The 25,429-nt window shown below is 38.0% G+C and overlaps 1 protein-coding gene across 3 annotated transcripts in view; it reads left to right on the forward strand.

The window, feature by feature from the left end:
• Positions 1–19,484, forward strand: part of LOC115221776 (zinc finger protein 708-like) — a 51,474-nt gene extending 31,990 nt beyond the window's left edge. For all 3 annotated transcript variants that reach the window (XM_029792000.2, XM_029791998.2, XM_029791999.2), the window contains exon 2: positions 16,037–19,484. In XM_029792000.2, the coding sequence (XP_029647860.1) occupies positions 16,146–18,368 (2,223 nt within the window). In that variant the 5' untranslated portion in view covers positions 16,037–16,145 and the 3' untranslated portion in view covers positions 18,369–19,484. The remainder of the gene's footprint in view (positions 1–16,036) is intronic.
• The last annotated feature ends 5,945 nt before the right edge of the window (positions 19,485–25,429 follow it).

The raw sequence follows: 25,429 nt of genomic DNA on the forward strand, positions 1-25,429 counted from the left end.
AAATAGGCATTACATTTGACAGAGTAATCTGAATGCTAAAGAGCTAAACTTCTTTATAAATCTTTGGCTTTTGGTTTTATCATCATCATCACTTAATGACCGTTTTCCATGCTGGCATGGGGTTGGATGGTTTGACTGAAAACCGGTAAGCCAGGGAGCTGCACTAGGCTCCGATCTGATTTGGCAAGATTTCTACAGCTAGTTGTCCTTCCTAACGCCAACCCCTCTAAGAGTGTTGTCAAAATCTCTCGTGGAAGCATCATCCAACCAAAATGCAAATATATGGGAAACTACCACTTGTGTCATCTCTTGTGAAGGGTTGGAGAGTCCAGTTTGCTGGACATTGTTGTAGAGCTGAAAACGAGGCAATTTCTACTCTTCTCCTCTGGAAGCCATCTGCTCACAATACCAGAGGGCGCACACTCTCCTACCCTGATGTAATCTCCAGGGATACAGGCTTCCAGCAACAGGATCTCCGTAATGCTATGATGGACCGTGAAGTCTGGCGTAGCATGGTAAATTCCATTGTCTCAACCACGGTCGAACAATGATGATGATGTTGTATTTGTATGTGCCATTGACCTGACATCGACCACAACTATGGTGTCACTGCCTCCATGAGACTCAGTGCTCGAAGGGTACTTTTTATGTGCCACCGGCACGAGTGCCAGTTGGCACTGGCATTGGCCACGACTATGATTTATCCCTCTCTCTCTCTTTCGGAGAGGCACTGAGCAGCTATACGCACACATACACACACGGCAGTAACTTCCACCTACCGAATTCAATCACAAAGCTCTGGTGGGACTGAACCCGAAACCATGTAGCTAGGAAGCAAGCTCCCTAACCACACAGCCATGCCCGCATGTAAAATAAGAAACCAGCTAATCAACCATAATTTTTGTGTGTTCATTTTTAACATATGTTCAAGCAAACTGTTCTTTTTCACTCAGAATATTTTGAACACCTTTTAAATTTTAAATATTCTATTTAAAATTCATCCCAATGTAGATAACTTCAACAAATGAAAGAGAAGTAAAATTTCTTGACATGTATTAGTTGTGGTAGGTCAGGTGTGTGTGCACGTGTGTACATGCACAGTTTCCATTGATGAAATCTTAGGTTTAGTCACAGAACAATGGACCATTGGAAACTATTGATATCTTTGTATATTACTAATAATATACGTGTGGCCTGAGTCATTCACTCGATAGGACATGCTAATACTAGTTCAGCTTCACATTTAAAATTTACTTTTGTATGCTAGGAAAATATGAAAACATTTTTCTTTTATTCTTGGTGGTGGGTGATGGGTGTGTTGCTATTTTGTACTTTAAACTTCAGTAACTAAAATTAGAATAATAATAAATTGCAAGACATAAAGAAAAATTGAATACAGCAAAAATTGTTACTATTTTACAACTATGCATATCATCATCATCCTAATCATATGCCCATGTTCTGTACTGGCATGGGTTGGACAATTTGACAGCATCCAATGGGTCCAAGGACTGCGTTGTGCTCCAGTTCATTGTGTGTATGCATGCACACGTATAATATTTATATACATGATAGGCTTCCGTACATTTTCTGTCTTCCAAAATCCACTCAGGAGGCTTTGACCTTTGACCAGCCTAGGGTTGTCATAGAAGACACCCAACCTGCTATGTGGTTGTAAGGCAAACTTCTCAACCACACAACCTCACTAGCACCTATGTATAAAAATGACGGGGTGATCTTCAGCTAAATGCTGCAACAACTACAGTCTGTATGGGATGTGCTGGTGAAGTGCTGGGTTGAAATATGTAGGGGGTGTTGATAAACTACAGTTTTGTGTAACTTATGCTTATCCATCATCTGCAAATGAGTATGGCCTGGTTGTTTGTACCATGCTTTCACGAGTGGTTTGTTGGTGCCTTGAAGTTGCTAACAGATAATGATGCCGTCTTGGCCATTATACTCTTGACCTTGACCTGACAGAGTACTGAGGATGTGTCAGCAGGAGAAGAGATAGTTGTGCACCAACAGTCACCTGGTATTCTTTTTCAGTTTAGTAGACTGGAATAGTGTGAAGTGAAGTGCCTTGCTCAAGAACACAATGTGCTACTCAGTTCTAGAATTGAACCAATGACCTCGCACCTGGCAGCCTAACACCTTTAACTACTAGACTATGTTCTTTCATTTATGCCTATAGTTAGTCGCCATTACCCTGTAAGGAGCATAAGGCCAGTTTCCTGATTTATCTTGCATATATATTTCCTCCCTGGATGAGAGGCTGGTCCATTGCAGGAATATTCATTTTTACCAGCTGAGTGGACTGGAGCAATGTAAAATTACGTGTTTTGTTAAGAAAACAATGCATCACCTGACCCAGGAATCAAATCCGCAATCTTACTATCATGAGCCCAACACCCTAACCATTAAGCCAGGTGCCTCCACAATTGGCATCTATGCCTATAGGGGAATAAAATTATGATGAATGTTGGCTTCTTAATTATCTGATCCTGAAAAGGGGCTTCTGTTCATATTTGATATCAGGAATTAAAACCTGAAATCTACAGCAGAAAATAATCTTTTAAATGAGCTGTTTATTGATTGTGACCTTGAAGGATGTATAAATGCACGATGATAACCTTGCTTTGTGTGTTGCTAAAGATATATGATAATTTAGTACTTACGCCTCACTCATCGTTACATATCATTACCTCTATTTGGTCTGTTTGACTTTTTGGCACCAGTCCAAACCATACATGTTTGATAGTTTATATTGTTTTCCTTTTCTTTTTAATATATACAACTAGCAATGGTATTTAGACATTCTGATAGCTCTATCTCATATTTAGTTTGAGGGAGGCTATTTAGAAAACTTAGTTTTAGACACAAATATCAGACTGATATTTCTGTCTGAAACAAAGAATTTTCTAAATAACTTGTCCTCGTACTAAATACTTATGCTATTATTATCATTGATTAACAGACTGAAGTGACAATAAGTAGAATGATTAACAAAATGCTAAACAGTATTTAGTTACATTACTTAAATTCTGAGTTCAGTTCCTAGTGAGGTCAGTGTAACTTTTCATTCTTGAGAGAAGGAGTACAGGTCAGGTCAGGTGTTCAAGTGATCTCTAAGGGCTCTGGACTGTGTCCAAGTCTCGCAGTTGTAGAGCAAGATGGGAAGAACCAGAGATCTGAAGACCTGCACCTGTGTCCTCATGCAAATTATGAGAACCAGTTCAGCATCCAGATTAAAGGCCTTGTGAGTATGTGTTTTGGCTTTTTGTGCTCCAAGGTGAAACTTAGTTTTTTTGTCCTTTCTGACCCATTAAAGTACCAGACCAGGACATTGGACCTTGTAGTAGACTATAAAAAAAAAAAAAGAATAGCATAGACCTTAAGAAAGAGTTTACATCATTCTTCTTAATCCTTTAACTCCACTTGAGCGCCAACAAGAGATCTTCATCTATCTCAATGTTTGGTAATGGGTTACAGCTTCCTTTTGACTTTCACTATGTTGCTTCATATGCAGTCTCTGAAAACTACCTCCCCTTAACAGAATTAGTTTTCATCTGTCCTCTCATTGGTGTTTCAGTAACAGCGTAGAAAAGATAGTACAGGGCTGCTAACTCTGTGCCCATCACCCTCCTTTCTCAACCAGGCTAGGGACTGCCTATGGCAAAATTATTTGCGTCATTGTTACAGGCAATTTAAGCTGAGGTCACAAAGTACTCAAAAGAGCTATGGTGCTGGTGGCAGCACTGGATTCAATTTATGCAACTATAACACTCCTCACAAATTTGTGTCTTTGTGCCTCTATTAAAATTCATTTATTATCATTCCAGGGGAGTGGCAGGAAGGGTGAAATGCTCAGTTAAATACCTTACGAGTTGCTCAAACATTTTTTGCAAATTAGCACCAATGGTTCGAATGAGTTTGTCATATGTACACCTTGATACCATGTCATCCCATCTCACTTGTGAGGCCTAATCTGTGAAGACCTGATCTAACTTAACTTGTCTCAATATCTAACATTGTAAACACTTTTCTATACTATTAACATACAGAAAAAAGAAGATAGGAGAGCAGTGACAAATCATTACACTGTTGGCTACTCCTCAGAGAATCCTCGCTTCCTTTCCCAACCAGTAGCACAAATCAGCTGCTTTATAAAGCAATCACAAATTAGGATAGCTTAATTTATATATTTTGGTAGCTTGACCCTTTAGCATTTAAACCGTACACACATAACCTGCAATGTCATTCTAAAATTAAACAGTTTCGTCACTGAAATCTTGAAGCTACAAAATAATGCACGAATAATTAAAGACAATGTGAATAAATAAGCATAACAACCTGCAGATTCATTTCTCATGTTGTACCATGTTCCTACATAGCCGAAGACCACAGTGGACACTTCAATAAGCAGTGATGAGTCATGGTATGCAGTGTGTTCGTCTGTACATGTTGCACCCTTTCCAGTGTCCATTCCATTATTTTTTCTCCCAGCAGATTCTCTTGATAGCTACAGGGGAGGTGGGTTCAGTGAACTTGATCAGTACATAATAATTGCTGTACCTCTACCAGTTATTAGTGAATTGGTGATGTGCGCGATTGATTAATACAGCCTTTTCTATATGTATGGGTTTTGTGTTTGTTGGGGTCAAGTGAGAGATATGATGTTATTAGTATACTATTGTTGTAGTTTTCTGGAATTTTTGGAGAAGATTTTCATGAAGTGACGGGAATTGTGGGATATTGAAATGAGACTGCCCCACTTTGTCCTGGTGGTCTGTGTATGATAATACATCACACAGTTTTGTGTATTTTGTAGTTTACTGTGGTTTTATGGAGAAATCGAGGATCTGTGCATTTTGTCTATGGTGGATCTAATGTATTATTCACTTAAGCCCCTCACTCCCTGAGGAGCAAAGGGCATCAATGGTTTTTCTCTACTGGTATCGATTCTGGACTGTTTTCCTCTCACAGGTTTCGGGTTTTGAATTGTCATTGATACTTCTGAGTGAGATAGGAAGAAGACAGACTTAAACAAAACCTTGTGAGAACAGACAAATCCTTTGGGATGAGGTGGTCTATATTAGTCTGGCCACTATCCTTTGGCCTGTCCTGCATAAGTCTCTACCAGGGCTTGTGCTCTGCTGACACATTGCAGAATCATTGAGGCATATAAGCCACAGCAAGGATTGGACCTTGTAGCAGATCTAATCTATTGTTTATACATTATTGTTATTTATTTTTTGTGGTTTTAGGCAGTTTTATTTGGCTCTCTTTACTGTTTTCTATGAAAGGTGCTGAAAAGTTCCTGGTTTTAAGGGTATTGCGAAAGACCTGGTTGGAGGCCCAACTGAGTTCTTTTATGGGGCTTGGAAAATCTGAAGGACCATTGCAATAACTGTGAATATGAGAAGAGAATATGTTGAATCAAAGCTTAATTAACTGATCCTCCTGTATTTTCTTTTACCCAAAGCAAGGAACTTTTCAGCACCCCCTCATGCATGTTGTGAATGCTGTGGGGTTGTATGTGATTTATAGTATTTTTGCTTTCTCTGTATGTGTACGTATGTAGTGTGAGGTTGTTGACTGTATTTGATATTCACTGGTATTACTGTGAAAAGGAAGACTGGATTCAGATCCAGGATTTTATGTGATACTGTGTTTTGAGTTGTGGAAAGGTCATGAAGGTACAGATTAGAAAGAGTGGGTGAGAAAATGGGTTTGTGTGGTGATCCATTTGAAGCATGATATATGGTCAAAGCAGAAGGATACTTTTTCTACATCTTTCTGAATTCAAATCTCACTCATCAGTTCGAACTTTTATCCGGCAGGGTCTATAAATTACATGAAAAAAACCCATCTAGATCCTTTAACTCCATATGGAGTATAGAGCATCAACAAGATATTGTCATCTATCTTGATCATTGGCAATGGATTGCATTGTTCTCCATTGTAGCTGCCTGTCAGTGCTTCAGTTTCTGTGAACCTTCTCTTGTTGTCTTTGGTCTGCTGTGCTTGATTCTCCCTTAAGTTGTCCATTCAAGGTCTTACCTTATAATCATCATCAACATTATCATTTAATGTCTGCTTTCCATGCTGGCATATGTTGGACAGTTTGACATGGAGCTGGCTATCAAAGCTGTCCCAGACTCCAATTGACATGGTTTCTATGGTTGGATGCCCTTCTTAACACCAATCACTTAACAGAGTGTACTGGGTGCTTTTTACATGTCACTGGCACAGGTGCGTCTACGCAACACTGACAGTGATGCATTAACGCAGTACTGGCATGAGTGCTTTTTGAGTGGCACCAGCACTCGAAAGGACAAGCCTGTTTGTGTAGAAGACAGCAATTTTGCTTAGCTTGACACATCTCCCGGTCCCTTGTCATTTCCTCAGTAAGGACCAGTGTCCAAAGATCCTTTCTCACCCCATCCCACGTCTTCCTGGGTCTACCCCTTCTACAGGTACCCTCCACAATTAGAGCTTGGCACTTCTTTATGCAGCTGTCCTCATTCATACACATCACATGACCAAACCAGCACAGTCTTCTCTCTTGTACACAACATCTGGTACCGTTTATACCTAGTTTTCCTCTTAAATCATTTACGCTCTGTCATGCATGCACTCTGACATTACTCACTCAGTGGAGCATGTTGGAATTAAATTTCTGTAGGGTGTGTCCCATCCAATGCCATTTGTTCCTTTTCATCTGGATGTCAGTAGGTTTCTGATTTGTCTGTTCTCAAAGGTTTTAAGTCTGTCTTCTTCCTATCTCACTCAGAGGATGTTCCAGAGACAGAGACATCTATTCACAAACATTTAGAGTTTGTATGAAAAAAGCACAACGACTGTTGATTCTCTACAAATTATTGGCCTTGCGTCCAGTGAAAAGAACTCGATAATATTTTATTAGATGCCAGTAGTTATGTAATTAGTATATTCCGTAGTCTATAATGTGTGAAGAGGCAAAAATGACCAACTAGATTACGTATTGAGCTATCAGTTAGTGATTTATTTCCTGTTTAGTTAATCTAGACAGTTCACTGAATCTGTGAGAAGGTCATAGAAATTTCTACATACTTTAGGTCAATTAGTTACTGTGAATCAACAGATTTTCCAGTCTCTCATCTAGCTTTATGGAATCCTGTAGTTTGCAAAAAGATTTAAGTATGCAAGTGTCTGGTGTTTTTTTGTTTTTTTTTCTTTTTCTCTTCACAGTGTTTCTGTAAAATGCTCATTATTAAAGCTTCTTAAGCCCCCCCCCTCCCAATATTTTATCCGATAAATCTAAATATGTTGTATTGTATTTTGTGTATTGAAATCAGTTTTCCAGTGTTATTTAGGCTTACAGAAAGAAATTGCTTTTTTCATATATCTTCATCACTGGATTTAATTATTGTTATTCAGCATTTGGTTAGCATTGATCCACCTCATCTTTTTGTGTATCTGGGACTTCATTGTTCAGTATGTCCTTCCTTTTTTTTTTTTTTTTTTATGGTAGTTGGTTGTGATTTAACGGAAATTTGGTTGCTATTTCTAGCTGGCCAAATGACCTCATAGAGGTTCCCCTTGTTAAAATTGATTGGATGTAGACGTGTTCTGGTTTGATGTTAATGCTTTGTTATTTACAAGTAGTTTGGGCAGTGACTGCAGGGTTTCTTTCTATCAGTTGAACTGAGAGAATATTTAAGTTGTCTAGTCTACATGCTTACCTTGATTGAGCAGACCAGCATGATCAATGATGTTCCGTCCATGACTATTCCATCTATTTTGTCTTTGGTCAGTGTATAGCGGATTAGATCATTCAACATGTCCTTCATTCCCAAGATGATAAGAGTGTTATTTGGTGGAAATGTGGCTGCCAAATCTAGCAAATTGTGAAGCCCCCTAGAGTTTCCCTCATTGATTCATGAGTTATTTAGTTTAGAGTTTATTTTAGGCATAGGCATGGCTATGGTTAAGACATTTGCTTCCCATCTATGTGGCTTTTGGTTCAATCCCAATGCATGGTACTGTGGGCAAATGTCTGTAGCCCTGGACCAGCCAGACATACATTGTGTGTGCATGTGTATATTTCTGTGTATATGCTTGTGTCTCCTTGTCTTGACATTATATGACTGTTGTAAATGAATACCATTCATTTCCAATATTCTGTGAAGATATATCTGGCCAAGGGGGAAATATTACCTTGCTTGGAAATGGGTAAGATTTGGTAATAGGTGACGAGTCTATTAAGGCGGCGAGCTGGTAGAAATGTTAGCACACCTGTCGAAATGCTTAGTGATATTTCATCTGCCGTTACATTCTGAGTTCAAATTCTGCCGAGGTTGACTTTGCCTTTCATCCTTTCAGGGTCGATAAATTAAGTCCCAGTTACACACTGGAGGCGATCTAATCAACTTAATCCCTTTGTTTGTCCCCTCTATGTTTAGCCCCTTGTGGGCAATAAAGAAATAAGATTTGATAATAGGAAGAACATCTGACTTTAGAAAATTTGCCTTCGTAAACTCCGCAAGCATGGAAAAAATGGACATTAAACTGATGAGGGTCATGGTGGCGGTAGCGGTATTTTATGTGCATGCACAATGTTTTATGATATGGAGAGAATTATTATGCTGGAGGATTTGTAACTTATTAGGGTTTATGAGAGAAAGCTTTGGATTCAAGACAATATTCCATGATAATCCCTATATACTGTTTCTGTAGATGTTGCAAAAGGCAGAAGACAGGAAATATTTCATATCTGTCCTAGTAAGAGCAGGTATGGCTGTGTGGTTAAGAAGCTTGCTTCTCAATCATGTGATGTTGGGTTCAGTCCCACTGTGCAGTGCCTTGAGTAATTATCTTCTACGATAGTTCTGGCCCGTCCAAGGCCTTGTGAGTGGATTTGGTAGGTAGGAGCTGAAAGAAGCCTGTCTTATATATCTACATATGTATGTACCTTTTGTCTAGACGCTTCATTATAGTTTTAAATGAGGATCGTAATCATACAACCTAGGGTGTTTATTTCCAGCCTTCTGTGGAAAAAAAAAAAGGCCGGCCATAAAGAAATATTATTGTACTTGAAAACAGATGAGGGTTAATGATAGAAAGGGTATCTAGCCATAGAAAATCTACCTCAACAAATTCTGTCTTTAAGCATAGAAAAATGGATGTTAAATGATAATGATGATGGACAACAGAATGAATGAGTTTATGTAGGTGGAAGCACTTTTAATGATTATAAACATTAAACAGCGAAAGTATATTGAGTTACATTAAAATATAAACAATAATATTAATTAATGACTCAAGTTATTTTCATTGTGCAGATGTCACCATTCAGATATATTTTTATAGACTCAATAGTAAAATGCTGTACAGGGTAATTAGTAGCATAAGCAATTCCTATGGTAACTACATAACATTATATGGTGTGGTAACGACTTACATCCAGGACTACTGTATATATATATATATATATGTGTGTATATATATATATATATATATATATATATACTGTTCAATCTAAAGATGTCATTTTTTTTTGTTTGTTTCTTTTTTAACTTATTCTTGTCTTATTTTTTCTGTTTGTGTTTGTCTTTCATATCTGCTCATACATACCTTGGTAGCTTGTGTTGCCAGGGAATATATGATATATTATGATACCTGCCAAATTAAACAATATTATCAGGTGTCAAAATTGTGTTGATACTTGGTTGACAACTGATGAGGGGTTGAGCAAGCCTACATCCATTGTGTGTGTGTGTGTGTGTGTTTTCCAGTTTATCTGTTTGTTCCTTTGTCATCCCCTGTACTTCCTCCTTCCATGTACCACATTTTTAATTATTGCTTTGTGAGATCATAGACTTCCACCTAGAAAGTTCCCTTTCCAAAGTGCAGACCTAGGCAGTTTTCCACAAGAGAAGAAGCAGTTGCTCATCCACGCAAATCTTGTTTCATGCCATTGAAAAGGACAAAAGCTGATACAGTTTGGTGCCAATGTTGCTGCATCTAACATCTAACAAATAGACATTCTCATTAATCATTTCAATAAAACCAGCCACCAGAAACCATTCAAAGCAGACAGAATCATAAAAATACTGCATACTTTATCTAATCAATGCACCCCCTCCTCCGTCTCTCTCTCTCTCTCAAAAAAATCTATAAACTACGAACTCAGAAATATATACAGATGCATTAATCACATGGATCCTTAATGAGTCATTAATAAATGTATATTCAACTGCTTATACCTAAGGCTATGAGTAATAATAAAGGTAACATCGCAATTTTACACCAAAGCAGTCAATGAAGAGAAAATTGTTGATGGCAGATTCTTGGTGAATAGCCACAGTTTACATTAAATTTATCACAGATTCACTGCCAATCTTAGGTTGACCTTTTGGTACCGCAATCTTCTTGTGTTGCTTGACATGCGAGAAATAGCACCCGGATCTCCCTCCTCACACCCTACAGGGTTACAAAAAAGGAATGACATTGGATAATGTAGACCTAGAGACATCTGAACACAATAAGCTGGTGTGGTCATGACTGGACCACCTTTGAAGTAGGTTTGTTTCAATAAAGTTAGCCTAGGATTAAACAACAGCACGACCACCATTTCCACCATACAAAACTGAAGTAACTATAACAATATATTTTATTCGACATCTCTTAGCTTTCTCATTGTACGGCAAAATCCAATGAAAAGCTTTTCTTTAATCCTTTTGTGACCATATTTCTGTTGCAATACATTATTTTTCTTTCAGTTAATTTCTAAAATAATGAAGAATACAATAAAACAGCCTCATTATTCATCATCATCATTAACATGTTTTCCATGCTGGCATGCGTCGGACAGTTTGACAGGAACTGGCCAGCTCTAATTGTCTGTTTTGGTATGGTTTCCCCAGCTGGATGCCTCTAAGTTGATATTTCAAGTGGTTGGCATTAGGAAGGGCATCCAGTTGTAGAGACATTGTTGAAACAGACATAGAGCTGGCTCCATTAGCCACTACTGCCTGACTTCTATCTTTTAGAAAGTCGTGTAACCACTTTCCAAATTTTCCAGCTATGCCGAGACCACACACTTTGTGGCATATCATACCATGATCCACTTTGTCAAAAGCTTTTGCAAAATCAAAGTATATTACATCCACATTTGAGTTGTTGAGTAACTGCCTCAACACCCAGTCATGATGTTGTAAGAGCTAGGCCAGGCAGCTCCTACCTGGTCGAAAGCCATGCTGGGTATCACTCAGCAAGTTATTTTCTTCAAGGAATGCGATTACTTTCCATCTGACTATCCGTTCCATCACTTTGCTGATGTGTGAAGTCAGAGAGATAGGCCTATAGTTCTTGGCATCTGCTCTGCTTCCTCCTTTTTGGATTGGGCATATTATTCCCTCCTTCAGCTTGCTTGGCAGTCTGCTATTTGCAAGAAAGCTCTAGAAGAGAATCTGGAAGGGTTTTGCCAGGACATGCTTACACGATTTGAGGAGGATTGCTGGGAAACCATCAGGACCAGCAGTTGAGTTTGCTGTCCACCTCATCTGTGACTAGTAGTATATCTTCTTCGCTAATGTCGATGTATTCCATCGTAACTGCCTTGCTGGTTATAGGTGAGGTGGCAAAGAAGTCCACTGATTCATTCACTTGTCTGTTTTCCAACGAGGTGGTAAAGACACTTTTGAACTGGTCATTCACTACCTCACTGATCCCCGAGAACTACATTAAGGGTACACGTGTCTGTGGAGTGCTCAGCCACTTGCATGTTAATAAATGAGCTGCAACGTCACTGGTGCCAAGCTGTATTGACCTTTGCCTTTCCCTTGGATAACATCGGTGGCTTGGAGAGGGGAGGCTGGTATGCGTGGGTGACTGCTAGTCTTCCATAAACAACCTTGCCCAGACTTGTGCCTCGGAGGGTAACTTTCTAGGTGCAATCCCATGGTCATTCATGACCAAATGGGGTCGCACACATATATATTTCTTTTTTATATATACATATATCTATATAAAATTTAAAATTTAGAGTCATAGCTCTTTCAATCTGTCCCAGTAGCTCAGTTGTTCCATTGATGCAATTTTCTTTGTGTAATGTCTTTGGACTGTTTCAAGCTCTGCTATCGTCCTTGTAGTATAAGGTGACCATAGCTGAGAGCAGAAGTCCAGTCAGCTGAGGATAAATGACTTCCATAGTGTCATCGTAGTTTCTTGGTCCCTTGTCCGGAAGGTTCTCAGAATCCAACCGGCCAGTCTTCTGAATACTGCTACCATTTTGTTGATATGTGTGAAATGAGGCATTGTTGCTCATTTCTATTCCAAGATCACGCACCGTATTTGATTCTGGGATCGTTGCTCCACTTGGTCCAATGTACTGATGTCGTGATGCCTGAGCAGTGCTTAACTGGTAGCAGAGGGCCTGGAATTTACTTGCATTAAATTGCATGTTGTTATCCTCAGCCCATATATAGATGGCATCAAGATCTTTCTGTAAGAGCGTAGCATCAGAGGTTTCCTTGACTGACTGTGCAACTTTTGTGTTGTTGGCATAGCTGGTAAGCATAGCCGCCTCTGTCACTGATGGCATATCCGATAGGGCTACCATGAAAAGCAGTGACCCCAGTACAGTGCCCTGGGGTACTCCACTCACTACTGGTGTCTCTGTGGAGAGAGCTCTGTTCGCTGCTACAGTTTGGCTCCTGTCCTTCAGGAAATCATGCGGCCACTCTCCGACTTTACCTGTGATGCCAAGTCCCCTTATTTTGTGGCATATTCTATGGTCGACCTTGTCAAATTCCTTCGCAAAATTGAGCTATACCACTTCCACCTTTGAGCAGTTCATTAATTGCTTCAGTACCCTATCATCTTTCCACTTTTGTCGGATGGAGTTCGATGCTACTGCCTTCTTTTGAATTTCTTGCTTAGTTTAATATTTTCCTATCCTTCCTTTAATACTGGTTCCCATATACTACTCATATACTCCTCAGTCTGCTTAGGAGGTTGTTGTATCCTAGCATATGTGCTGCTGCTTTTATTTTTCGTGGTGTGGTTGAGTGGTTAGTAACCACTTGGTTTCAGGTGCAGTACCACTGCATGGTACGTTGTGTGAGCGTCTTCTACTATAGCTCTGAGCTGACTAAAGACTTGTTAGTGGATGTAAGAAGCCTGTCTTGTGTGCAAAGCCTTGTTTTGACATTACGCAATAGTTATAAATAATGTGCCATTGTCATACAAGCAGTGTCATTCATTTCTGCTGTTCTATCAGAATGTCTGGTCATATGGGGGAAATATCACCTTGCTTGGAAGCAAGTAGGGGTTGGTGACAGGAAGAGCATCCAACTAGCTGTAGAAATTTTGCCTCAATAAATTCTGTCCAACTGATGCAAACGTGAAAGAGTGGGCATTAAAGCAATAATGAATACCCTTGAAAGATAAAAGGCAAAAATTGACTTTGGCAGAATTCAAACTGTGAATGTAAAGAAGCAGAACAATTATCTCAAGATATTTCGTTTAACGTTCTAACAATTCTGCCAATCTCTTGTGTAAGATCTTCCATATAATAAGCCTTAGAAATTTAGTAATCACTCCAGGTTTTAGTAATGTGAAATTTATTTTAAAAATGGTAACCTCTCTCTGTCTTAGAGATCATAGATTAAGCTAATGGCTATACTCTTTTAGAGAGACACAACTAATTCAGCAACAGCTTTTATTATCTTTTCAGTGGGTTTCAGTTAATTTCTAAAATAATCAAGAATTCAAAATTTTTATTTGTTGCTATCCTGTTTATCATCATCATCATCATCTTCATCGTTTAACGTCCGCTTTCCATGTTGGCATGGGTTGGACAATTTGACTGAGGACTGGCGAACCAGATGGCTGCACCAGGCTCCAATCTGATCTGGCAGAATTTCTACAGCTGGATGCCCTTCCTAACGCCAACCACTCTGAGAGTGTAGTGGGTGCTTTTGTATATATATATATGCTCAAGTCAGAGATGTGTTCCAGCTGTGACCATTTTGTTTTTGTTCTCAGACATAGTATATCGAGGAAGTCTGGTACTATTCTGTGGTTTTGTTTTGCCAAACCATCAAGTTGCAGGGACATAAACAAACCAACACTATGCCAAGTGTGGGTGACATAAACACACACACACATCACATACAATGGACACATATACATAACGAAATTCCACATAGTTTCTGTCTATTCACTTACAAGGCATTGGTCAGCCTGCAGCTATAGTGGAAGCCCAAGGTGTTGTGCAGTGGGACTGAACTCAAAACCACATGGTTGCAAAGTAAGCTTCTTAACTTATGAAGCTGCACCTGACTTTGCTACTGATAGCAATGAGCTGATTTTCAGCATTTTACAGCCAAGTAGACTGAGCCAGTGATTTTGATATATGTTGATCATATATTCAAAATGGAAGATTATGTCAGTGACAGAATATAAACCATGGACTCTGATTGGATGATCAACATTGTACAAGCAGGTGCTGAAATGTTCCTGACTTTGGATAAAAGAAAATACAGGAGGATCAGTTAACTATGATTTTATTCAATGTATTCCTCTCTCAGAATCACACACTTATTACAGTGGTCCTTAAGTTTTTCTAAGCCTTGTAAAAGAACTCAGAAGGTTGGACCTCCAACCAGGCCTTTCGTGATACCCCTAAAGCCAGGAACTTTTGAGCAACCGCTTGTAATTACATAGTGCTGGTTCTTATTGAATTATATACTCAGTGTGTGTGTTCTGGTTTCTGTCATTTAGGCTTCACTCATTGTGTGGAATCTCCCGTCGTTTTAGTTGATTAAATCAACCTTGAAAAGTCAAAAGGCATAGAGACTCTAGATCAGATTTGAACCAAGAATTTTAAAGGGATGTAAACAAAAACTACAAAAACTTTTTAACTCCTTAGCATTCAGATTATTTTGTCAACTGTAATGCTTAATTATTCGCATTGCTAGGTGTCATCTCATAGCTTCAAAATTTTGATGATTGTATATTTTCAGAATGACATTGTAGAGTAGGTGTGAGAGGTCAGCTCTGACTAGTTCCAACATAAAACAGGTTGAATATTTGAGCCAGTTATGTCCGGTTTAAATGCTAATGGGTTAATGGCTCTACAAAAGACCATAAGTGCCTGATCTGGAATGATAAGTGTGGCTACAAAATTAAATAATTCCATGAAATAAGGTAATGGTTTTGACATTAAGATGCTCGGTTAGAACCACTTAAGTTCAACATGTAGCATATTCAGTGTGTTTGATTATAGATGTGATACATGTGTCTGACTGATGGTATTGTTCCCACATGTGTTACACTATTTACTGATAGGAGGAGGGGCATTCACTTATGAAATCATCTAATCTTCTCCAACGATATAGAAATATGCAAATTAACCCGTTAGTTTTCAGATACTCTGTCAAATGTAATCCTTATTTATTCAAACTGTTTAGAATTAATCATGCTTAATCTTGTAGCTTTGATATTTCATTGAGCTGATTGTTTATTTTTATGATGATATTGTAGGGTAGGTGTGAGAGGAAGGATCTGGTTAGTTTACACATGAAACAGTAAGAATATTTTGGCTGGACATGACCAGTTTAAAATCCTAAGGGGTCAAAACAAAAAAAATCTTATCTCTGCTTGTATTAGAAATAGGTGTTTAACCCTTTAGTGTTTAAACTGGCCAAATCCGGCCCAATATATTCTACATGTTTTATATTCAAACTGGCGATATCTAGCCTCTCACTCCTAACCTACATTGACATTCTAAAAATAAACAATCACATCACTGAAACCTCAAAAGCTATAAGATAATGCAGGATTAATTAAAAATAATTTGAGTGAAAAGTTATTACATTTAACAGAGTAATCTGAACATTAAAGGGTTAAAAAAAAATGAAAGAAAATTATAGTTTTTTTTTATTTACTTTTTTGAAAATCTGCTTTTTTGTGTGTTTTTCTTTTTGTCTGTGTATCTAGTTTTGCTTATATACTTTAACTTTTTTTTTCTTCTTTTTAATTGCAGGCTGCCATTAAACACCAAAGTCTCTGAATCTGACAGAAGGAGCAGTTAACAAATCTAATATTTTAACATCTTCAACCCTTCAAAGTTACCATTCCCTTCCCCTAGCATCATGTCTGAATTCGATACTGCTTCAGCTGTTATCGTGGACAGCGGCGGTCAGGATTTGAAGTACAACTTCCCCGTGCATGTACTCATTGAAGAACCACCTTCAAGTGAGTGTATTGACCAAGATGATGAAGATTCCCTGATGCCTTTCGGGGGTAATGGAGATTTTTCAAACTACCAAACAGCTACCCATAATGGCCACGTATCCGATTCCTTTTTATACCAACAGACCCACTACTATTTACCACAGAATGAAATATCGTCTCTATATGAAATGGCAAGACGAGAGAGTCTCTACGAACATGGAGATCAGTCTGACTATGGTTATGATGAGTTCAGTATTCCAAACGGAAAGCACGACTATCAGTACCAGGAGAATGAAGATTCTTCGGTAGATCAGAAGGACAAAACCATCGTCTCTGGTGTTAACCATACAGCCAGTCACGGCCATAATCATAAAGCAGCCCGAGCTTGTGAGTACTGCAACATGAGTTTTGCAAGTACCGATGACCTCGCGCTGCATATGCGAGTTCATTCGGGTGGTAAGCCTTATTTATGCCAACAGTGTGGTAAGACTTTTAGTGATAGCTCAGCCCTGGCAAGTCACGTGAAGTCCCATACTGTCGAGAAAAGATTCAAGTGTGACTTCTGTGGAAAAGCGTTCACCAGGAACAGTAACCTCAGTGACCACATGCGCACACATATTGGCAGAAAGCCGTTCAAATGCGAGACTTGCGGGAAACTATATGCCTTGGAAAACAACTACAATGCTCATATGGAAACTCATGCCAATGACAAACCTTATAAATGTGATATTTGTAATGTAGAGTTTACCAAACGCAACCTACTCATTTCACACATGGACGGCCACAACAAGGGCCGTTGCTTTGAATGTCAAAAGTGCCCTAGAAAGTTTGTCACTACGGGGGAGCTTGATTCACATATGAAGTCTGTGCACCCAGAAGCTGTGCCAATAAAGGACATGTCCGATAACAGTAACTCCCGTTTGAACAATCATGCAGACAACGGTGTTGGTAAAGACGGCAGCGCTCTCAACGACATTGTGCAGCGAGATAGTTCTGGTAATATAATAGGCCAAATTAGTAGCCCCGTAGTAACTACAACAACTAATGAGAAGAAGAGCTTCCCGTGTGACATTTGCACCAAGTCCTTTACTCGTCGTAGCAACCTCACCCAACACAAGCGTACCCATAGTGGGGACAAGCCGTATAAGTGTGAGTACTGTGGGAAAACATTTGCAGTGAATAGTAATTTGACTATACACATAAGGATGCATACAGGGGACAAGCCTTACAAATGCTGTTTCTGCAGCAAAACTTTTATCGTCAATTCGCATCTCACTGCACACATTAAGTCTCATACCACCGATAAGGTGCACAAGTGTGACTACTGCGGCAAGACGTTTCTGCATGCGTGCGACCTCACCGTGCACGTACGTACACACACCGGCGAGAAACCGTACAAATGTGTTTACTGCGGTAAAGCCTTTGCCCGCAGTAGCCATCTCACTGACCATGTCCGTACTCACCAGAGTGACAACGACTGCAAATGCAGCTTCTGCGGTCAAGAATTTGACCACCCCGATACGCTGGCGCAGCACGTGAAAACCCACAAAGTGGAAGGTGACGACAGCAGTTCCCTTAGCGAGGCCCCTACTTTGGCCGTGACGCCGACCCTTGTGCCACAACACTTTCATCATCATCATCATCCTGTGCAACAAGCGCAGCCTCAGCAGCACAAGCATCAGCTGCTCCAGGCACAGCAGCAGCACCAACACCAACACAAACCTCAATTGCAACAGCAGCAGCAACATCATCATCATCATCATCAACAATTGCAACAGCAGCAGAAACAACAGCCACAGCACCAGCAGCAACCACAGCAAAAACAGCAACCGCTGCAGCAGCAGCAGCAACAACAACAACAGCAGCAGCAGCACCATCACCACATCCATCAGCATCAGGACACATCATCTCGAGTTACGACAACTGCTGCATCGATGCCCCAACCCCTGTCTCAAGAAATGTTAAAAGTTGGTGTCGGTACCGGTGCCGAAAACCACACTGACCACCATCACCAGCATCATAACCAGCAGCCACAGCAGCAGCATCAGCATCACCATCCTCATGGTCATCATCATCATCAGCATGTGCATTTCCATCATCATCATCATCAACCTCATCAGCACTCGGATCCTAAAGTTTAGGAAAGGAATTATTAAAAAAAAATGACTTTTTTTTTTCAACAGTCATTATTAATATTATTATTATTATTATTTGATTGGCAGAATCATTGGAGCATTGACAAAATGCCTGTGGCATTTTGTTATGGCTCTTTATGTTTTGAGTTCAAATCCCACCGAGATCAACTTAGCCATTCATCCTTCGACGGGTTGATAAAAAAAAGTACCAGTCATGTACTGGGGTTGATTGATTTAACCAACTCACCTTTTCTCTTCCCTACATTTCTGGCCTTGTGCCTATATTAGAAACAATTATTTTTATTTCTTTCGATTCGTTGAAAATTTTTTACAATTTCATATTTATGGGACAGTGGGGGGGATAAAAAAACCGATGAAAAAAGTAAACGAAGATTATTATTGATAAAGAAATAAAAGAAAAGATTTTTAAAAAAACTGGGGCTGCAGCTGCTCTCCCTCCCACTGGCTGGAACCAGTAAAAGAGTAAGGCTTTTTGTCCTCCCTCTCCTTCCCCATTTCGAATTTCAGAGCTGCTGCTGATGTTTTTAATTTTCATCACCTTATACCCTCTCTAAATGTTTCCCTATCTAAGCCCCCCCCTCGCTGCGACCCACCAACCTACCTAACTACCTACCCAAATGATCGAATCATTTAATATTTGAGAGAGGTCGAAAGGGCTGAGAGAATGATGGGGCAATGTTGGAGAAAAAAAAATTTTTTTTTTTTTTCTCTGTTTATGAAGAAGAAATTTTTTTTAAAGAATAAAATGAATCACTCCTCTCTCTCTCAGACACACACATGTATGCCCCCTCGAAGATAAAGGGAAAAGAAGCAACAAAAACCAACAAAACCAAAATAATTTTCAAAGATAATCTTCACCGATTTTTTTTTTGTCTTTTATTAAAAGATAAACAACAAAAAAACAGTCCCGTTCATAATAACAATACCTTTATATTTTGGTCTATTGCGAAACCGACTATTAATTAATTAAACAATTTTATTTCACACTTTGCTCGTATAATTTCACACATCTGACCCCCCCAGTTTTTTTTTTTTGTATTTTTTTCTCGTGTAAAAAAAAAAATACTGCTGCAGGATTTTTTTTTAAACTTCAGTTTCCATCGAGAACTAATTTTCCCCAAAATATATTTACTTAAACATACATACACACTCACACAAAATTCCCCTTCTCCACAATCACTGGGGAAAAAAAAATTTAAATAACATGGTGGAAACTGAAATAAAAAAAAAAATTAAATAATTAAAAAAAACATGAAAGGAAGAAACAGAAATTTTTTTTTAACGATTTAGCATTTTGCTTTCATTCTTCCCCCCTCCCCCATCCCTGTCCTTATGATGTAATTTTAGAATTCATTTTTTTAAAAAAAATTTATTTTTTTAACATTTTAATGTAGATAAATATCTTTTTCTTTGTATGTAAACGTATATTTATTAGTTGATAATTATAAATATTTTTTTTTGAGTTCCTTTCTCCTTTTCCAACACTTTTCGTTGGTATTTTTTAAAAATAGTATTATTACCTCTTTTATCATTATTATTATTAATTAATTATTATTAATAATAATAATGATAATAGTAAGGCAGTGAGCTGGCAGAATCGTTACAATGCTAGACAAAATATTTAGCGGCATTTCCATCTGGCTTTACATTCTGAGTTCAAATTCTGCCGAGGTTGACTTTGCCTTTCATCCATTCAGGATCTACGAAATAAGTACCAGTTGAACACTGGGCTCAATATAATTAATTTGCCCCATCCCCTGGAATTCCAGGCTTTATACCTATGAGTAGAAAGGATCATCATTATTATTATTATTATTATTATTATTATTATTATATACAGAAGAAGAATTGTACTTTTTCTAATTGTGTTGCCTGCTGATTTCATTACAATTTTATTTTTACTTTACTTTGTACTAAAGTTTAACTAAACTAACCGATAATTTACTTGATGTGGGCTTATTTTTCTGTTTTTTTTTATTATTATTATTTATTTTATTTTCATTTTGTTTTTTAGTTATTATTTGTCATTGAATTCATTGCACAAGAGAAGTAAAGAGGTAAAAGAAAAAGGGTTAACAAACAAACAAACAAGCAAATAAATCTGTTCCTTCCTTTCTTTCTAATTACTTGGTTAATTGCATTTGTATTTTTATCAGTTGACACCAGACACTTAACTTCTTCGGCAAAAAGGAAGAAAAATTAACAGCAACTTTTTATTTTTGCATCTTGAGATTGAAATTTTATCCTCCCCCTCTTGCCACACACACACACACACACACACTTCTTACTGTTCTTAAATCCAAACAACATTAGTACCATTTATGTGTTTCTGTAGGCACATGCACACACGTACATACACACACTACACTCCCAAATACACGTTTCCAATTTTTAAGAATGACCGTTTTACAATGCAGAATTATTTTTCCTTCTTCTTTCTTGGAGATTGTAGCAAGGCATCTTTTTCGGACTCAGGATCTGTTCTTTAAATATTTTAAATGTTTTTCTCTTAGAAACCACCACCCCACCCTCCCACCAGTGTTCAACAATATCCTTCTATTGCTGGAATTTCTCTTTTTTTTTTTTTTCTTCATCTTCTCACGGAGGATGAGAGGGAGGTGTGGGTATTGGAGACTGTTCTCTCTGCCACCACTACCATCACTTAACTTTATAAATAATAGCAGTAGACCATCAGCGTGTGTGTGTGTATATAGGTATGTATGTATATGGTGGTTAAATTAAACATACATACACATGCAAGGAATGTAATTTATATTTGTCTAATAACTACCCTGTCTTTTACATCTCTGTTCTTTTATTTATCAACTTATTATGTTAAAAAGATATGATTTTATTCAGCAATGTTTAGTAATTTACTATGTAAGACTGGCATTCAACACACACACACACACACACACACACACACACACATCCATTTAGGCAAGAAGGTATTGTATTTAATCGTTTGTGTATTTGTCATAATTCTCATCTACAAGGGGATATTTTCAAATGTTTCCAAACAAAACCAGTTATTCATTTTTCTAATACCAAGCATCTACTCAGACCTTCCCTTGAATAGCAAACTTTTCCAATTGAACTAGTCTTTCTCCAGTGCCATTATCTCCTGCGCCATTGTTCACTTGGCAGTCTTTAGTCAACCCAGCAGTATTTTGAAACATTTTCATTTTATTTAGATTAGATTAGATTAGATTTTCATATACAATCACCTATTTATGAATATGCCTGTAACCAGCTATCTGGTCTTATTTTGTTTTTTTTTATTTCCTGGCTTTGAGAAGGAAGGACAGGACTTCCCAGAATGTTGTGAGTGAAAAGATAGCTTGCGATGATGACGATAACTCATCAGGTATATCCTATGGATTTCCCTTGATCCAATATCACTCACACTCTCGGTCAAGGTGAGATAGTGATACTTTGCAGTGGGATTGAACTTGATATCTCATATTTACAATGTAAGCTTTTTAAACACATAGCTATTTCTGCATCCACAAATATTTGTAGGTTTCTTAAAACAACTTTTTTATTTTTGGTACCCGCAAGTCCCTAATTTGCTCTTAATGTTAAGGACATGAATTTTTAGTTTTTGTAGTATGTATTCTATTAAACTGGTACAAGGAACAGTAATCATGAGGTTAAGCTGCTGAAGTCTAAGAGTATATGAGTTCAAACCTATTTCATCCATTGTGTTATGTCACTTATTAAGGGGTACAAATATTTCACCTGACTGAAAAATATGTTCCTTTCCTGCTTCACATGTAATTAGACAATGGTAGGTTGGGCTTCACTTTAAAATCAATTGCTTCAACAAAGCAAAAAAAAAAAAACTCTGCCCACCCATACTAGCATAGAAAATAAATTATGATCTCTGTCTCTCTCTCTCTCTCTCTCTCTCTCTCTCTCTCTCTCTCTCTCTCTTTATATATATGTATATGTATGTATATATATATATATATGTATGTATGTGTATATGTATGTATGTATGTGTATATATATATATATATATGTATGTATGTATGTGTATATATATATATATATATGTATGTATGTATGTATGTATATATATATGTATGTGTATATATATATATATGTATGTATGTATGTGTATATATGTATGTATGTGTATATATATATGTATGTGTATATATATATATATATGTATGTATGTATGTGTATATATATATGTATGTGTATATATATATGTATGTGTATATATATGTATGTATGTGTATATATATATGTATGTATGTATGTGTATATATATGTATGTATATGTATGTGTATATATATGTATGTATATGTATATATATATGTATGTATGTATATGTGTATATGTATGTATGTATATATATATATGTATGTATATATATATGTGTGTGTGTGCTGCAAAAATAAATCTGCCCTGTCTTGTGTCTGTTCACATTTTCACATACTCTTGCATGTAACATATCTCTCCCCTGTTCCTCTCTGTACTGACTAGCTTTGAGTCTTCAATACCTAAAGTGTTATCTTTGTTATGCCTTTCACATGGTTTGTAATGACTACTTAATCTCAAGAAACCCCTCTGGGGTCAATTAATCTTACTGATCTATTCAAAAATTTAGTTAAAGAGCTTAACGAACCTTTTACTCAATGAAACCCATATACAGTCTCCTGCAGTTATTTTTAATCCTTAAATATCACTGCTTCAAGTGATCCATTATGTTGGGTCTCTACTAAACATTGTAGAACCTCTATTTAATGTTATTTACTTCTGTTTTTATTTTTATTATTATTAATTTCAGTGCCTACACATTCAAGTACAGAGTAGGTGGTGGGATATTAATTTTCATTCTAAAAGATTTAAAGATTTAATTGCAATTAAAAGTAGGCCTGGAGAGGTTTTTTTTGGGGGTTTTTTAACCTAGAACTCTGGTACAAACAGATAAGGACTCAGCTTTTGGAAACACTATTGAGGCATTAGAATTATTATTATTATTATTAAGGCAGTAACCTGGCAGAATCATTAGGATGCTGGGTGAAATGCTTAATGGCTTTCCATCAGTCTTTATGATCTGAATCGGAATTCTGCAGAGGTTGACTTTACCTTTCATCCTTTCGGGTCTGATAAAAGAAGTACCAGTTGGGCATGGGGGTTAATGTTATTTACTACATACCTCTCACAAAATTTCAGATCTTGTGTCTATAGCAGAAAGGCTTATTATTATTATTATTATTAAGGCAGTGAGCTGGTAGAATTGTTAGCATACTGGGTAAAATGCTTACTGGCAATTCATCCGTCATGTTCTGATTTCAAATTCTGCCGTGGTTGACGTTGCCTTTCATCCTTTTGGGGTCAATAAATTAAGTACCAGTGTAATACTGGGTTTAGTGTAATCAACTAGTCCCCTCCCCCCAAATTTCAGGCTTTGTGCCTTTAGTAGAAAGGATTATTATGGGCCTCCATGCCGGTGGCACATAAAAAGCACCATCCGACCATGGCCATTTGCCAGCCTCGCCTGGCACGTAAAAAGCACCCACTACACTCACGGAGTGGTTGGCGTTAGGAAGGGCATCCAGCCATAGAAACATTGCCAGATCAGACTGGGCCTGGTGCAGCCTTCTGGCTTCCCAGACCCCAGTTGAACCGGCCAACCCATGCTAGCATGGAAAGCAGACGCTAAATGATGATGATGATGATTAGGACGGGGAGCTAATCATTAGCATGTTGGACAAAATGCTTAGTGGTGTTTCTTGGCTCGTTATGTTCTCAGTTCAAATTTCACCGAGATTGACTTCACCTTTTTATCCCTTCAGGGTTGATAAAATAAGTACCAATTGAGGGTTGGAGGTCAATGTAAAATTGCCAACCTTGTGCCAAAAATTTGAAACAATTATTAATCTTCCCAATTGGGAATTAAAGCTTTGAAGATTCAGCACTATTCAGATTGGTTTTTAACAACTTTGTACCTTTGCCTGGTGTAAGATGCATTTCTCTCTACTGCTCTCCTTCCACTGTTTTATGTCAGATGTTCATTGGCCATCCGAGACTTAGTTTTTCAGGTAGTGTCTATTTTATAGTTACCTTTGGCAACCTTTTCTGGTTTAGTCTGATTTTGTGGCCTAGCCATCTGAATTGTCCATGCTTTATTTTAAAGACTACCCTTTGTCAACTAGGTTTCTCATTTAATACTTGGTTGGACCAGAAGATAGAGCAACATTTTTCCAAGGCATCTATTGTGGAAAGTATTAATCTTGTTCACATCTCTTTTTACCGCTGACCATGTTCTGAGACACACATCAAACCAGAACTGACGTTGCTGTTATAAAGTCCAGTCTTAGTCCTAAGACTGTTCTCTTATTTTCTACTTGTTTCAGTCATTGGACTAGGACCATTCTGGGGGCACCCCCTTAAATGGTTCTATTCAAACAAATCAATCCTAGTACTTATTTTATCAGTCATTTTTGCTGAACCACTAGGTTATGGGGATGTACGCAAGCCAACACTGGTTGTCAAGCAGTGGTGATGGACAAGCAGAACAAATACACAAACACATTTATATGACAGTCTTCCACCCAGTTTTTGTCTACCAGATTCATTCACAAGACATTGGTCAGTCTGAAGCTATAGTAGAAGACACTTTCCTAAGTGGCCATGAAGTAGGACTGAATTTGAAACTGTATATTTTGCAAAGCGAACTTCTTATAATCACATGGCCACGCCTGTCTGGATATCTTGCAAATGTCCCACAAGCTTTGGTGTACCTCATTGACTTTACTGATAAAGTTTCTTAGACATGTAAAGTCACCTCATAGTTTAGTACTTCGCTAATGGTAGTAAATAGAAGCAGGCTTACTCTCTTTTACTTGTTTCAGTCATTTGACTGCGGCCATGCTGGAGCACCGCCTTTAGTCGAGCAACTCGACCCTGGGACTTATTCTTCTTTGTTAAGCCTAGTACTTATTCTATCGGTCTCTTTTGCCGAACCGCTAAGTGACGGGGACATAAACACACCAGCATCGGTTGTCAAGCAATGCTAGGGGGACAA

The sequence above is a fragment of the Octopus sinensis genome, linkage group LG18 (assembly GCF_006345805.1).
Source record: "Octopus sinensis linkage group LG18, ASM634580v1, whole genome shotgun sequence".
Classification (NCBI taxonomy): domain Eukaryota; kingdom Metazoa; phylum Mollusca; class Cephalopoda; order Octopoda; family Octopodidae; genus Octopus; species Octopus sinensis.